Below are 16,471 nucleotides of genomic sequence, written 5' to 3'. Positions count from 1 at the left end.
ACACACACACACACACACACACACACACACACACACACACACACACACACACACACACACACACACACACACACACACACACAGCATTGTTTTGTTGCTGCTGGCTTGGGGCATGGCAGAGGGCCAATGCATTTCAAGGTGGGCCAGAGGTTGGACTATTACAATTCAGACATTGCACAATATATCTTTAAATCAGACTATATTTATTTTAGAACATAATGCTTCATGTCTTGGATAATTTAAACACAGACATGATGGTCTAAAGGTAAATGTTGTTGTTTGATGTGAGATGTGATAATAGGCTATACAGTAAATACAATTAGTTTGTGATCTATACAAAAATAAACACATTTAATTAAAAAACAAAACAGCTTTATATTTTTGTGTAGTTCAGTTTAGCAATAATCTATTTCCAGATAATGGCCAAATATTCACTTTACCTCATATTTATTCAATTTGCTGATACAAACTAGTATTTTATCTGTGATCTCTCTCTTGAACTGAATAATCCTGTCCGACAGCGTTTTTAATTTAGTTTGATTGGTTGTGTCTTTCTCAATATCACATCCTTAAAACAGTATGAAAATGTATCGAGAACAAAGAATAAAAACGTGCAAAAACCAATTGTTAAGGAATAAAAGGATTAATATCCTTGGATAAGATCATCAGCTCATTCACTTTTTACAGACATAACATTGAAACAGTCTGAAGAGGGAAACAAGCATGACTCATAACTGTTAATCGTTTTGGGAGTTATTGTCTTGAAATAGAAGCTTTAATGTGGACACATTTGTGCTGCCAGTGCTCATAAAAGACTAAAAGACAAGTGATAAAAGTTTTGTAGTGCAGGGATTGTCAGATGCTACATTTCACACTCATTTTCTCAACACAGATTGCCTTCGGACACGGTCTTTATGGAGTAACAACATCATTGTACTTGTATACAGTACATTATAGCATTCACTACACTGCTAGAACGTATTGCTAACATGATCAGAGGCATGTGAAATATAACAATACAGACGTGGATGTCAGTGTCAATCATTTATTAACCCAGTTGGTCTTTGATACAAGCAAATTAAATATTCATTATAAAAATAAAGAATATAGGAGACAAGCCTTAGTCCCCAGTTCTGGGGTGAGATCTTGCGTGGAGCCCCAGATCGAGGGAGATTATCAGTGGTCTTGTATGTCTTCCATTTTCTAATAATTGCTCCCACAGTTGATTTCTTCACACCAAGCTGCTTACCTATTGCAGAATCAGTCTTCCCAGCCTGGTGCAGGTCTACAATTTTGTTTCTGGTGTCCTTTGACAGCTCTTTGGTCTTGGCCATAGTGGAGTTTGGAGTGTGACTGTTTGAGGTTGTGGACAGGTGTCTTTTATACTGATAACGAGTTCAAATAGGTGCCATTAATACAGTTAACAAGTGGAGGACAGAGGAGGCTCTTAAAGAAGAAGTTACAGGTCTGTGAGAGCCAGAAATCTTGTTTGTTTGTAGGTGACCAAATACTTATTTTCCACCATAATTTGTAAATAAATTCTTTAAAAATCAGACAATGAGATTTTCTGGATCTTTTTTTCTCATTTTGTCTCTCATAGTTGAGGTATACCTAGGATGAAAATTAAAGGCCTCTCATCTTTTTAAGTGGGAGAACTTGCACAATTGGTGGCTGACTAAATACGTTTTTGCCCCACTGTATCTGATCCTCAGGTATGGGAACCAAATGATGTTAAAAAACATTTCAAAAACCTTCAAAATACACCCTGTAGCGAGTACAACTCTAACACAGAAAATACCTGTCTATGCTGCCCCAAAACGTCTCGTTGGAGATTTCTCATTTTCCATTGTTTGCTTCCTGGGTTCTGTGACGGGTGAATACCCAAATCAACAACAAATGACCAGATTGGCCCAAATGGACCAATCCGTGGTGCACCTCACACACCAGGATCCCTTGGCTAACTAACAGGGAGTCCCTGAACGCTGGTAATTGACGAGTTGGGATCGCGGAGAAATGCTCTCCGCAGACCTATTCTCACGGCGTTATAAACCTTTTTCTTACTCAATATCAAGCCACACTTATTGTTTTTACTTGGGCTGTGAGTGTTTGTGTGGGCTCAGGATGAGTAAGTGATTTTGGAAAATTGCACAATTTATATCTATTCTAGTAGACCTCAACAATGGAAATATGATCAGTAGAAATGGCCATGACATGGGACCTTTAATTCAACCTCTCTATGTGCGCGTCACTGCTTAATTCCGTTAGTGGTACATAGAGCTCATATTTCAAAACTCTAACTATCCCAAATGTATCCTGATGTTAGTCCAAACTGTGATAAATGCCAAACTGCTGAAGCCTCTCTCATTCATATGAACTGGTCCTGCCCTCGCCTCAGCATGTACTGGACAGAGATCTTTCAAATGTTATCCCAGGTGTTCAGTATTGAACTGATTCCAAATCCTCTGGCTGCCATATTTGGGGTTATAGGAAAGGAGATGCATTTAACTGCAGAACGGCGGCGATCTCTGTTCTTTACTCTCCTCCTAGCTCGTCGAGCCATCCTGCTTAAGTGGAGGGACAGTGTCCCGCCCACTCACTCACAGAGGTTGACGGACGTTATATCCTGCATGAAACTTGAAAAGATCAGATATTCACTTTTATATTCAAACAGGACATTTCAGGAAGCCTGGGAACCTTTTTTTTTAATGCATTCCACACTCTATACGTAAAACGATCTGCGATTGGTATAGCCTATCTGCAGCATATGTATATGTTTGTATGTGTGTACAGTTGATTTGTATGAGTATAGGTATTTGCTGCATGTATGTATTTGCATATGTATTACATGCATATATACTCTTCTAACAATGTTCCTGATAAATAATCGTGTGTATGAGGCTCACTGGCAGTGAATGTAGGGGATTACTTTAGTCGTTGTTATTGTTTGTTTGTGTTCTTTCTGATTTGTTTTTCTCTTTGTACATACAATCAGTAGAGAGACCACTGTCTCATTTGTATGCATATTATTTTGCTTTCCATCTCTAAATGACAAACACTGATTATGCATTGCCGAAACGCAATAAAAAAAAAAAGAAATTTGATCATAAAAACAAAAAATTCAGGCAAAAGACGAAGGGGATAGTGGTTTTACTTTTCAAGAACTTTTGAATCAAACCTCTCTTAGTCTCATTGGAGCCATATTTTTGACAAACTGTTTGGCATCTTAAGAAATTATTACTGAATTAGGTTTTTTTTTTTGTACTCTCGTAACTTTTATATGTTTGACCGTTACTTAGAATTTAAAGAATATATTTCTAAATAGCTTGAAATCAACGACTGCAGTGATCTAAAATGGCAGATGTTGCAATGACACTATACTTCTTTATATGATTAACTACTGACACTATTAACTAATACAACATGTGTATGAGGTTTGCTGTAATTGGTAGCAATCTCGAGCATACTGCACCAACACCATCAGATCATCGTTTTTATTAATCTTTCATCACTACCCCCTATTCTGCACACCATTAACTCCCAGCCTTCTGTGTGCATGGTGTAATAAGCCTGCATGCCAGGTAAGCACATTCTCAAAATCAATTCAGATTTTGATGAAGTCTCATATTATGCACAGAGTTGGCATGTCCCTGTGGTTTGCACCGTTTAGCTGAGAAAGAAGACGACGACAGATGATGGTGATAAAGAAACTGATGGTTACAGCCAAGGTAATCAGTGCTACTGACATTACAGCAGTTATACACAGGTCTCATTACGTGCTTTCTTTCACTTCTGCTATAATAATCACACACACGGGACACCATTTACCCCACAGTTATGCATGGTTTACTTTGTGAACACATACACACTCTCATATCATCTTTGATTTAGTCGATGGTGGCACATTATACTTGCTCAATGTCTACATCTGCCTTTAGAGGATAGAAGCAAATGAAAATGATCTGGACACTAGGCTAGCAGTCATTGCCACATAAGCAGCACTCCCCTCGGCAGCTCCTCCCACATTATTCTATATCATCATGCAGTTCCCAGATTGTTAGCTTTGCCCGTCGGGCTTTTCATTTACAAAAGACTGTCTGATTACCGTCTCTCAAGTTGCAGCGAGAATTTTCCGATGCGTCGCCCGCAACTCAGAATGCGATCTGTCTCTGATTGCTTTCAGTGACATACACAATTACCCAGCTGCTTCCTGTGATTAAAGCAACTCTCCTGTTTAGGCCATTTCCTTCTTCTTCTCCTCGTCTTTTTCCTCCTCCTCCCTTGCCTCTTTCTGCAGCCATCCACCTGTCCACCCCCTCAGACAACTTATTTCCAAATTTGCATAATAAAAATTACTTCTGAAATCCCCCCTGTCCTTATGCTGTACGCACACATATACAATCTTTTTTAAATACCTCTCTAAAACTATGTAACACCGAGGTGATACAATTATATATATTTTTATTTCAGTCGGAAACTCTGAAAAGCTTGTATCTGTTTTATATGTTTTACTTAATAAAATAAAAGATACGTTAATTTGTAAACTTTACCAAATTGAAGAAAATAAAAACATAAATAAAGGCAACCGAAATGTATTGTTTTAAGTATTTAAAATACTTTATGATGGTTTTTAATGTTTATTTGTAGAAGTACAATACTCAGAAGTACAAGACACGTCATGAAACTTTCTTCAAAGAAAAAAGAAAAATCTGTCCAAAGCCTATTAATCTGACAAATCTTTAATCCTGGAATCAAATCAATCAGGAAAATGTTGGGACTTTTGGGGTATGGTAAAATCAGGCCGTTGAACAATGGGAAGTGAGGAGCATATGAGCAAAGTTTTTTACACTATCTAAAATCACAAAGCAAACAACTTTGAGTCTGTAGTTTACACAGTGCACACACGCAGGTGCACAGATGTCTCTGTCACTTCATCTCCCCCGCACTCTTTATCCTTTGCCCACATGTCTTGTCAGCTAATTCCCCTTCTTTTTTTATTCTGCCTCCCCTTCTTTGCTCTTTCATCTATCGTCTCCTCACTCAATCGTACTCTCATTCTCTGCTTCTCGTTTTCTATCCTCTCATACCCTCTCTGTCACTTCATCAGTCTCTGTCCCAATCACACATCCCTTACTCTTTCACTACATTCCCCTCGCAGGCTTACTCCCTCATTACGCTCCTCCTCTGTTCACTTCACCTTCTCCATCCTCGTGTCACTCGTCTGGTGTTTGGTAGAATATTGCACGTTTTGATATACAAATTGTAAAAGGTATCCCAATGCGGGGAATGATCATGTGATATTTCCCCTCTGAATGGCTTTAATGCAGATTATGGAAGGATGTAGTTGATGGCCATGAAAGTTTTTTAGTAGATGGTAAAAAAAAAAGTGATGATTGTGGTGGATGTGAACCTCCCTTAAGCTGTGAACTTATAAGTCTGTAGGATCACGGCAGTGCCACGTTTCTGGTGCCGACTACAATAACTTGAAATGCACTCTTAATTTCCCCTGACTATTTTTGTCTTTCTCCAAATACGAGAGGATTTATTCCAGGCCATGACACCCCCTGCTGTTAATCCTTATGATTCTTTTTAATTCCCCACACAAAGTGTCAGTGAATGTGAGTGTGTTATAGAGATGATGCATGGGCACACATCATGTGCTTTACTGGATGAATCAAAAACATATTGAAGAGCTTTTGCCTGACAGGAAATAATCACATGCCTTAACTTTTATATACCACTAATGTGTGTGTGTGTGTGTGTGTGTGTGTGTGTGTGTTTGTGTTTGTGTGTTTTGTCAAAGCGGCCCTATCCACTGCACAACAAATCATATACTAAGCGTACTGACACAAGACATTTACCATCTGGGTTTTGATGACTCATTCTAATTTATCTGTGGCCAGCGTACCTTATTACAGACGACTCTTGATATTGCATCACAACAAAGAGACATTCACATGGACGACTTATTTTCTGCTGATGGCAACACTATGCTAATGGTATCAGAATGTTCTGTGCACATTTCTAAACAAGCCCATCAGAAGGGTTTTGGTGGAAGTGTCTAGGGAAGCATGTGTGCAAAAGTATTTGTATGTATGCATATCACTGGAGTCGCAGAAAAACAAATTACCGCAGTATGCAAGATTTCATTTTTGGCTTGCATGGTTTCCTTTGAGTTGACCTAATGCAGGTTTCATATAGCTGCCTGTTAGGTATTTTTCACAAACTATATAGTATGTGCCTGTCTGAAGTCTCTTACAGTGTCATGTTGTAGCTGCTGTTTAACAGTGTTTGCAGTACTTCAACATACATTTGATTTTTTCTATTAAAAAAAAGAATACAAATAAATAAACATTCATCATTGCGGTGAATAAATAATGAATCTCCAGGTGTATTAGAGCACACTGTGTTTCACAGTGATATGTGCACTGACTGCAACAAAAGCCCTGTACCACAGCTCCAACACAATCCGTTTTACAGTGTTAGCAGTCTTGAAGATTACTGTATTAGTAATGACAGTGAGGGTATGTGCTATGTACCATTTAAAACCCACTACATTTGTACAACTGTATACACATTTGGTGAAGTAATATTCATTTGTCTAGTTAATTTGCTGATGGCTGCTGATGGCGGCTGATACTGGATACCCATCTCTCCTTATCCTCCTGGATCTGACTGCAACATTCGACACTGTCGACCATAACATTCTCCTTCAGCGCCTCGAACACACCATCGGACTCTCTGACTCCGCCCTGAGCTGGTTCCAGTCCTACCTGCCTACCAGCGATATGGTGTCTCAGGCCGAACCCAAATCCTTGTTATNGTCTAGATCTGTTTACGTTGAAGATTACAAGAAGACAATGACTCTTTGAAGACTTTCATGGCAGATTTAACAGAGAAGCTGACTCCTCAACAGCATAGGCATCACATCACGTCCCCTATGGTGTGCTAAGGGCCAATTTTACATATTGCAACTATAATAACAGTGGCCAAATTCATGTTCGAATATGCAATGCAAGCTTTGCTTCTGTATAGTAGATAGACTTACTCATTAGTGTGACAGAAGGAAAGACAACAACAATGATAGTAATGATTCAGTATCTATTTATTTAATCCTTTATTTGGCAGGGACAATGCTCAGTAATGAACACTTAAAACATTAAAATGCGTCAAGCATAACAGTGCCAGATTTAGCTTTGAGCTAATTTCCATCTGCAGTCCCTCACATAAAACATTTAAGAAAATTACATTTTACAAACATAGCAAAAACAAAATACATGATATGCAAAAAGTGCATGATGGTGACAGTGAGGAAGCATGTGGGATAGAGTCTGTCTTTATATATAGCTGCGTGTCATCAGCGTAGCAATGGAATGATATTCCATGCTTGCTGATGACACAGCAAAGGGGCAGAGTGTACAGGGTGAACAGAGTGGGCCCAAGGACCGACCCTTGAGGGACACCACAGGTGACAGGGTGTGTCTGGGACCTCGCACCTCCTAAGGAGACGTACTCTGTTCTTCCAGACAGGTAGGACTGGAACCAGCTCAGGGCGGAGTCAGAGAGTCCGATGGTGTGTTCGAGGCGCTGAAGGAGAATGTTATGGTCGACANATGAGGGCTGGTCCAATGTCCTTCTCAAAACTCAGAAGTGTGTCTCTTCCTGAAAAACCGACTGCTTTCTGCGCTTCCTCATCTGAGGGCACATTCACAGGGAAGAGACACACTTCTGAGTTTTGAGAAGGACATTGGACCAGCCCTCATGATGGCATGTCATCATGACAGTGATGCCATGCACTTAATGCGAGCAGCACAGGTGGTGCGCAAAGAGATCACACCATCGGACTCTCTGACTCCGCCCTGAGCTGGTTCCAGTCCTACCTGTCTGGAAGAACAGAGTACGTCTCCTTGGGTGGTGGCGAGGTCCCAGACACACCCTGTCACCTGTGGTGTCCCTCAAGGGTTGGTCCTTGGGCCCACTCTGTTCACCCTGTACACTCTACACTCTGCCCCTTGGCCGTGTCATCAGCCAGCATGGAATATCATTCCATTGCTACGCTGATGACACGCAGCTATATATAAAGACAGACTCTATCCTACATGCTTCCTCACTGTCACCATCATCGTCACCGCTCCCATCAACATCCCTTAACACCTGCATTGAGGAGATAAAGGCATGGATGCGAGAAAACTTCCTGCAACTAAATAGCTCCAAAACAGAAGGTATTTTGGTTGGAAAACCAAACCAGGTCCAGTCATTCCCCATAACCCACATTACCTTTTCTGGACAAAATATACCCCTCTCCACAGCAGTTACCAACCTGGGTGTTAGATTTGACAGACATCTAACCTTTGACACCCACATCAAACACCTGTGCAAAACCTCCTTCTTCCACCTCAGGAACATTGCAAAACTCCGTCCCACACTCTCCCTGTCAGATGCTGAACAACTGGTCCATGCCTTCGTCTCCTCAAGGCTTGATTACTGCAACGCTCTCCTCATCGGGACTCCTAGCGGGAGCCTTCAGAAGCTCCAATACGTACAGACCAGTGCCGCTAGGATCCTGATGAAGGTGAGAAAATACAACCACATCACACCCGTCCTTCATTCCCTCCACTGGCTTCCTGTCTCATTCAGGATCGAATACAAGATCGCACGACTGACCCATCAATGCATACACGGGAACGCTCCTCCATACCTGAAGGAACTTCTCACATCACAAACCTCCACACGCAACCTCCGCTCCACAACTAACCATCTGCTTCGCCCCCCTAGGACCAAACTCCGCACAATGGGGGATCGGACTTTCTGTGCAGCTGCTCCTGGTCTGTGGAATTTCCTCCCAGACCACCTGAGGACTCCACAGACCACTGATGCCTTCAAGAAAGGCTTAAAAACCTTTCTTTTAAAAAAAGCTTTTGATTAAACTTTTGTTTATTTCGTTTGTTTTTATTATGCCTCATGTAGCACCTTGGGATTGTTGTGAGCAATGAAAGGTGCTTTATAAATCGAATTTATTATTATTATTTCTCAACAAATTGTGGCATTCTAACTATTAACTGTGTAGTGACACTCTAGCTCTTCTATAGTAAGGGAGGTCAGACACACAGGAGTACGCTGGTTTTAAATGTTATGTAAATAAATACACATGTTTCTGATTTTTAATCTGTGACTTCAGGAATTGTTAAACAAAAAGAAGTTGGACTGAAGATGACTCCTTATTTTACAATAATTCCACAAAGCAAACAATGATAAATCTAAATCAGATGTATTCCTTGCAGAATTAACCGTTTTAGATACATTTCCGACAAGTAATAAATGAGTTAACGGTTATATGGCTGCTGCAGGTTGTAAAACATACTGGTGTTATCCGTGAATATATGTAAAGTTCCATGGGAAAAGTCACAATATGAAAATTATTATAACTGACAGTAGTAATTGGTACAGCGTGGGCTATTTGTGTGCATGAATCATCCTCCTCCATTCTCAACAAAGACAGCCGGTCCTATATGCATGTCAGTGATATTTCCTTTGAAATAACTAATTGAGGTGTGAAAATAGAAAGTAAGACTGTATGGCATGTGAAACTCAAAAAAGTTGTGTAAGTTGTATAATGAGAGAAGTGGAAATATGAATTGAAAAGAGATGACTGAAGTTATGGAGTTTATCAAGTGCCTATAATTAAATACAAATTACACCTTTAATTGGTATTATCCACAAATACAGTGGTTTGTTAACAATATAACATTGAAATGTGTGTTTTGGCATAAGGAGGAATACTTTTTCAACTTTTATTCATGACTGGAGAACTCCCGGTGCAGTTATAGCCTACATATAACCAATCAATAGCGTTTTCGAATAGCACATGAAAACACTTATTTCAAGGTGATAGTGGTAACATACTTCATCAGGCTGCTTATCACTGACTGATGGCCAGGAATCTACCTCTTCCCATGAGCATTTTAAACAGCTGCAGCTGGGTATATTAGTGATAAAATGGGTCGTGTGTACAGCTCAGGGACCTGCCCAGCCTATGTGCTAAACTGGGCACCCTAATGATATAAAAAGGCTGCATGTAACATTGAGTTACCTGTAAAGGCTAGAACTGTCCCCTGTGACATGGAATAATGTATTTAATGTGTTTTGGCTGTATGAGAAAATGTATTGCTCCCTGACTCCCACAGCAGCACAAAGATAAAGGGAAGGAGAGGAAAAATGAAGGAGAGAACAAAGAAAAGAAAAAACAAACATTGGAAACAGGAGAGAGAGCGAGAGAGAGGGAAAGAGGGAGGATGGCAGAAACCCAATTGAAAAAACGTGGAGAGAGAATAGTCAAGGGAGGACGGGAGGGAGGAGGGAGAAAACAGAAAACACTGTGTTTGCAAATCACAAATTAAAAGCATAAGTGTTCCCGTACAGACCACGGCCCCAGAGGAAATATAGGACTTTCAGCATAGCATTTTTTATTTCGAGTAGGAAGGTAGAGACAACCTCTTCTTGGCCTATACTGTCATAATTTAGAGCAGCAGTTAAGGATGCAAAACTAAAAATACTACAGCAAAATGACTTGGAAGATCATTCTGTATTTAACTATTTTTTGCATTTCTCTATCTGCTTCAAAGGTGCAAACCACAACAGTAAAGATGTTGCTATGAACAAAGAATGAAAAATAAACAAATAAAAAAGAGCTCATAGCAAAAGTTCTACAATTTTGTAACCAGTTACTTCAACAATAGCTAATATTACAGCTGTTTATCATGAACATGGATTCAAATTAGCAGGTATGCTTGCTCGATCATGGTGGTGTTAATTAGTTTTAATAATAAATAACCCCTGTACTGGTATAACCGCTTCAGGAAGAAATGTGGGAGATTCATCAAGAGTCAGACTCTGAATATATTGCAGCAGTACCTACAACACTAACTAATTAGTTGAACTAATCCTACCTTTCATTAAATGGTTTGCTTGAATGTAATTTGTAAATGAAGATCTTTGGCACATTAGGTGAAACTTGTACTGAATACTGAAAGTACTGTAGATGTAATGGGAAGGTTTTCAGCCCAAATTAAAGCAGAATTAACTTTTCGAAGATCACAGTGTTGCAGTCAAAGTGATATACCATATCATTAACTCTAAACAACAAGTACAATTCAACACTCACCACCCTGATCCGTGCTGACTGTGATGATGGCGACCGGGCGAGGGAAGGAGCTCATCTCTGACACACCGTTGAGGGACTCGATCTCAAAGGTGTAATTGGCGTGTGCTGAGAAGTCCATGACAGTGACCGTGGCATTGGTCAGACCTAACTGTCGTGGTAGGTAGCGAAGCTCCTCTTCACAGAACTGGCACTGATCTGGCTCGGGGCCACAGCGTTTGCACTGGACGTTGTAGGTGAGATCCCGGCGACCCCCAGTGTCGCTGGGGGGGGACCACTCCAGTATCAGAGAGGTGTCGTTGAGGTTAAACAGCAGGTTGCGGGGAGGAGATGGAGGACCTGTTAGAAGTAGGAAAAAGGAATGAAAAGCTAAAACAGTTAAAAGGTACTTTCACCTGTGGGATTTAAGCAGTACAGCATTTTATGGCTTCTAGGCCCACTGGCAATGAAACAATGTATTTTATTCTTTTGAAAAGATCAATATAAAAGCCTAGTAGCAGCTGAATTTAGACCCTAGTGAGGCTTCACATGATGTTAAATACGGATTTTATTCTGACCATCTATCCACTTGCTCTTTTCTGTACACATTCTGCCACTTTTCAATTACCATCGTTACATACAGGATGTCCAGGACTGGGAGTTTATATCGACCGACAGCATTTAGAATCCACAGAATCCTATTTGGTCTCCTATCTTAATATAGGCCCATACTTTTTAAGTGCTTCATATGGATGGAGTCTTCTTATCGGCAAACATTTTTTTCTTTGCTTATCTCTTTAAAAACTGACAGACATCACCTTATTGAACTGCAGACAATCACATTTTTTTTACTGTCTGCAAAAGTTTGCAAATGTCAGTGTGTAGTGTGGAGGCTCAGGACAAGGAAAACAAAAGAGAGGAAAAAATGCCAGACAAACAAAACAACTGGAATCCACTGTTTGCCTCGTTGTCATGGATTTTTAGGACACTCCACTGTCATCAAAGCAGTCTTAACATTAACCAAGCTACCCATATTATCATGCAGGAGAGATCACACACTACATGCACTAAAAAAAGCACAGGACCCAAAGTTGACCCCTGAGGAACACCTAATCTAAGACTGAATTCTAAATCCTCTTCATGAATATTTACAAAGTCTGGTAGTGTATACACAATTCACACAGGTACATTGTAGCATACACTTGATAATAATAATGCCCTACCAAAAAACTCCTCTGGAGCGAAGTAAACATTCATAGGTATTTCACCTTGCTTATGTTTCACTTTGCTGAGGTATTTTTGTGCTCTCTGAATGTGCGTGTGTTGGTGTGTCAGGGTAAGTATTGTGCTGTAGCAGGCGGCCAGCTGTCAACAGGGTGGAATTAAAAGGCCTGAGGGATTTGAACACTCCCATCCTGCCAAACTTACTGTCTGCCTAGACAATGGGATGCTTCCCTCACCTTCACCATCCCTTCATTCCTCTCCCTCCCTACCTTTGCTAAAAATCTCAGCAGACAGGAAAGCTCCTCCTACCCCTCCTCTACTTCTGTCAGCGATTGTACAATCTCTCTCTCTTTATCTCTTTCGGCGTCTATCGGCCATTATCTCACCTCCTCTATTCTCTCCATCGAGGAGAACCCACCCCTCCTGCAAAGCAACCCCACTGCCATCAATCAGCTCCCATTCTCCTCTAGGGGGAGATTGGTATCAGCACCCTCCTTCCTTTCTCTCTTCACTGTCTACACCATCCAGCCGCCTTTACACTTTCTCTTCACCTTTATCTCTCCTCCTGTGACATATTCTCTTTCTTGCTCTCTACCTTTGTTAACATACCCGTTTTATGTGCTAGCATACAAGCTCTTGATTAAATTGCATTATGTGAGTAAACACAGAACTCACAGCTTGTTAGGATAGATGTATTAGTCTACACCTCTGTTTGCCGGGTTGTCACAGTCCTACAAGCCTTTAGTTATACACAGTGCTTGTACCGGGAGAAAAAGCAGCCTTAGAGATTTAAGATTTTGTTTACCCTGGAAGATTTAGTTCAACAACTACCAATAACTGTTGAAGAACCCTTGAACTGACACCTAAAACAAGGTGTGCTTTATGTGTTGAGCCTGGTAATTTGAACTCCATAATTCAATGCTCACAAGTAGATAAATGATTAAACCCATTTTTAAAGAAGGGATTTAGGCTGGTGTTATAAAGACATTTACACTTTTTATATAATGTAGATGCTATGAACCATGGCTATTAATCAAATGTCCTCATACTAAATTATATATATTTCAACCTGACAGATCACTCATAATAATACTAGTTATTTTCAGCACTATTGAATATAATATCTTTCCAACAATATGAGACTGCTGTTGCACTGAAAAGGCCTGCAGGTATTAAATGCATAGATTGCTATGAGCAGAAGCAGGATGTTTCATCATCTGAGTCTAAATTTAGAGATGAAAATATTGCATGAGGAGTCAGCCACTATGAAGATTGTCTCTGCAATCAGTGCATCTCGCAGGGAACTGTAAACCCACAGCTTCTCCACAATAATTTGGCTTTGTGCTTCCATAAAAGACAAATACACTCTTTCACCCAGTGGAGCTCTCAGACGTGGCCCCCGTCTATCTCAGTGACAGCTAAATGGCTTTTTAATTAAAGGAGAATTAGTCCGGTTAAACTGTAATTTAATGCAAATATGAAGTCGTAATGACAGTCGGTGAATCATCAATGAAGACGAGGCAGCTGAACAAAAGCCATGTAATTCATCCAGAGACTCACTAATGCAGTTTCATACCAGATAAGTCTTGCAGACGAGACTGAATTTACGGCCACAGCTAATATTGAGAAACCACTGGAGTAATCCACCAACTCCAGAGACAAAGCAATAATTTACCCAGTATGTTCGGCCTACACAAGTATAGAGATCTTTAATGTGAGGCTCAAAGCTCCCCCATGACATAGCTCGCATCATAATAGTTGACTAAAAGCCAGGGAATCTATGTGCCTAATGAGTAATAGGTCATAAGTAATCATTAAGCCCCTGTTTGCTGGTATACTCACGTGTACAAGCCATGGATGGAGGATCTCTCTCCGCTCTGAAGAAGCCCGTCTCACAGCGGCAGATAGCAGCCCCTTCTCCATAGCTGAAACAATGCGGAGGGCACTTTGAACAGTTGATGTTTCCAGCATATGCCTTGAAGAAGCCTGGTTGGCATGCTGGGGGTGAGAGGAAGACAATATGTACACATTTGAGAAAAATGTATTTTAAATTCACACAGACACTTGACAGGAGGGTAAGGGGAGGAGAGAAGGTGGCGGCCATAACAGGACACAGGCAAGAATACCTATGTACACATCACATCCTCATAATGTTTCCCCAATGACATAATGTTTCAAACATATATTATTTCTTTAAAGTACACATTAAAAACCAAAAGGTATTGGAAAAGCTGGGTGTTGATAATCATCACAACTCAAGCATTAAAAATCTGCCCCTTCCTTCAGACTTCCTTACAGAGCCCCTCCTCCAACACACACGAATGCGCACATGACCAATGAGGGCACAAGATAAGTTTGTGCACGAGATGGAAGGCTGACAGTTAGGTAGGCAATCCAATTACCTGCCGCGGGCCGAGCAGATACTGTAATTGGTCTAGCTTTTTACAGCGCCACGGCTTCCACAGATGAAATATTTGTATATATTTATTGTCAAAGCATTTTTACATTACATTGCATTTAGCTGACGCTTTTATCCAAAGCGACTTATAATAAGTACATTCGACCAGGAAGATACAACCTTGAAGAAAACAGAATCATATAAGTACATCAGGTTTCATAGAGCCAAACATTTCAAGTGCTACTCAACTGGTTTTAGATAAGCCAGCCCTTTATTAGTAAGTTATGTGCTTTGTTAGTAATTCTATCGCTCGAAGTGGAGTCAAAAGAGATGAGTTTTCAGTCTGCACCGGAAGATGTGTAAGCTATCTGCTGTCCTGATTTCAATGGGGAGCTCATTCCACCATTTTGGAGCCAGGATAGCAAACCCACGTGTTTTTGCTGATGGGAACTTGGGTCCCCCTCGCAGTGCGGGTGCAGCGAGCCGTTTGGCTGATGCAGAGCGGAGTGCACGCGCTGGGGTGTACGGTTTAACCATGTCCTGGATTTAGGAAGGGCCAGATCAATTCGCAGCATGGTACGCAAGTATCAATGTTTTGAAGTGGATTCTAGCAGTTACCGGAAGCCAGTGAAGGGAGCGGAGGAGCGGGGTGGTGTGGGAAAATGTTGGAAGGTTGAAGACCAGACGAGCCACTGCATTCTGGATGAGCTGCAGAGGTCGGATGGCAGATGCAGGTAGACCAGCCAGGAGGGAGTTGCAGTAGTCTAGGCGTGAGATGACGAGAGCCTGGACCAGAAGCTGCATTACTTTCTGGGTCAGGAGGGGACGTATCCTCCTGATGTTGTAAAGCATGTATCTGCAGCAGCGGGTTGTAGCAGCGATGTTTGCAGTGAAGGACAGTTTGTTATCTAGGATCACACCCAGATTCCTTGCAGTCTGAGTCGGGGAAACAACCGAGGAGCCAATGTTGATTGTTAGGTCAACAGTGGGACAATCTTTTCCCGGAAGGAAAAGCAGTTCAGTTTTGTCAAGGTTGAGCTTGAGGTGATGAGCAGACATCCATCCATTTCATGTATTCATTGCTATCGGGATGTTAAGAGCATTCCATGGAATATAGCAAAAAGTGTTTCTGAAGTGAATTACCTCCTACCTTTAACAGTGATTGTTTTTTTAAATCAGAAATTCATAATTCAGAGGCTAGGATTTACAGATTAATTTCTTTTTAAATATGGAAATGTATGCAGAAAGTTCACTTAAATATAATGAGACCATCTGCTCTGGTTTTTGGAACTTTTACACTAAGTATTAACAATTATGATTCATATTGAAATGGTCAAACAGTTGACCTCTGCAGAGACTCAGACACCAATATTCCTAACTTTTAAACTTAATTTTTTACCTTGGAATCAGAAACATTTGCAATGCAAAACATTTTTAACACATATTTTTCTTCTCCCAATTTACACGCTAAAAAAAGTTTAATCCTGACGTTTCACACAGTTCAAGGCCTGATTAACACTACCTTCTAATTAGTAAGTCTCAATGAATAATTGACGCTGAATTATTAAATGTGATTTTAGAAAGGCATTTTTAAAGAACACATCTTAAATCACACTGGACAACTCACTGAAGGTGTTTAGTGTCTAGACTCTAGAAACTAAACACCTAGACTCTAGAGTGTTTTATTTTTTATCAAAAACTCATGTTAAGAAAGT

The 16,471-nt window shown here is 40.5% G+C and overlaps 1 protein-coding gene across 1 annotated transcript in view; it reads right to left on the bottom strand.

The window, feature by feature from the left end:
• LOC104956041 (ephrin type-A receptor 6-like) overlaps window positions 1-16,471 on the bottom strand; it is an 80,562-nt gene that overhangs the window by 61,617 nt on the left and 2,474 nt on the right. The window contains exons 2-3 of the mRNA XM_010783479.1: window positions 14,201-14,356; window positions 11,159-11,494 (exon numbers count right to left, since the gene is read on the bottom strand). Coding sequence (XP_010781781.1) covers window positions 11,159-11,494; window positions 14,201-14,356 — 492 coding nt within the window. The remainder of the gene's footprint in view (window positions 1-11,158; window positions 11,495-14,200; window positions 14,357-16,471) is intronic.

Source organism: Notothenia coriiceps, unplaced genomic scaffold (assembly GCF_000735185.1).
Source record: "Notothenia coriiceps isolate Sejong01 unplaced genomic scaffold, NC01 NC01_scaffold00025240, whole genome shotgun sequence".
NCBI classification, from domain to species: Eukaryota; Metazoa; Chordata; class Actinopteri; order Perciformes; family Nototheniidae; genus Notothenia; species Notothenia coriiceps.
The sequence above is the reverse complement of the archived record's forward strand: the minus strand, read 5'-3'. Positions and strand labels throughout refer to the sequence as shown.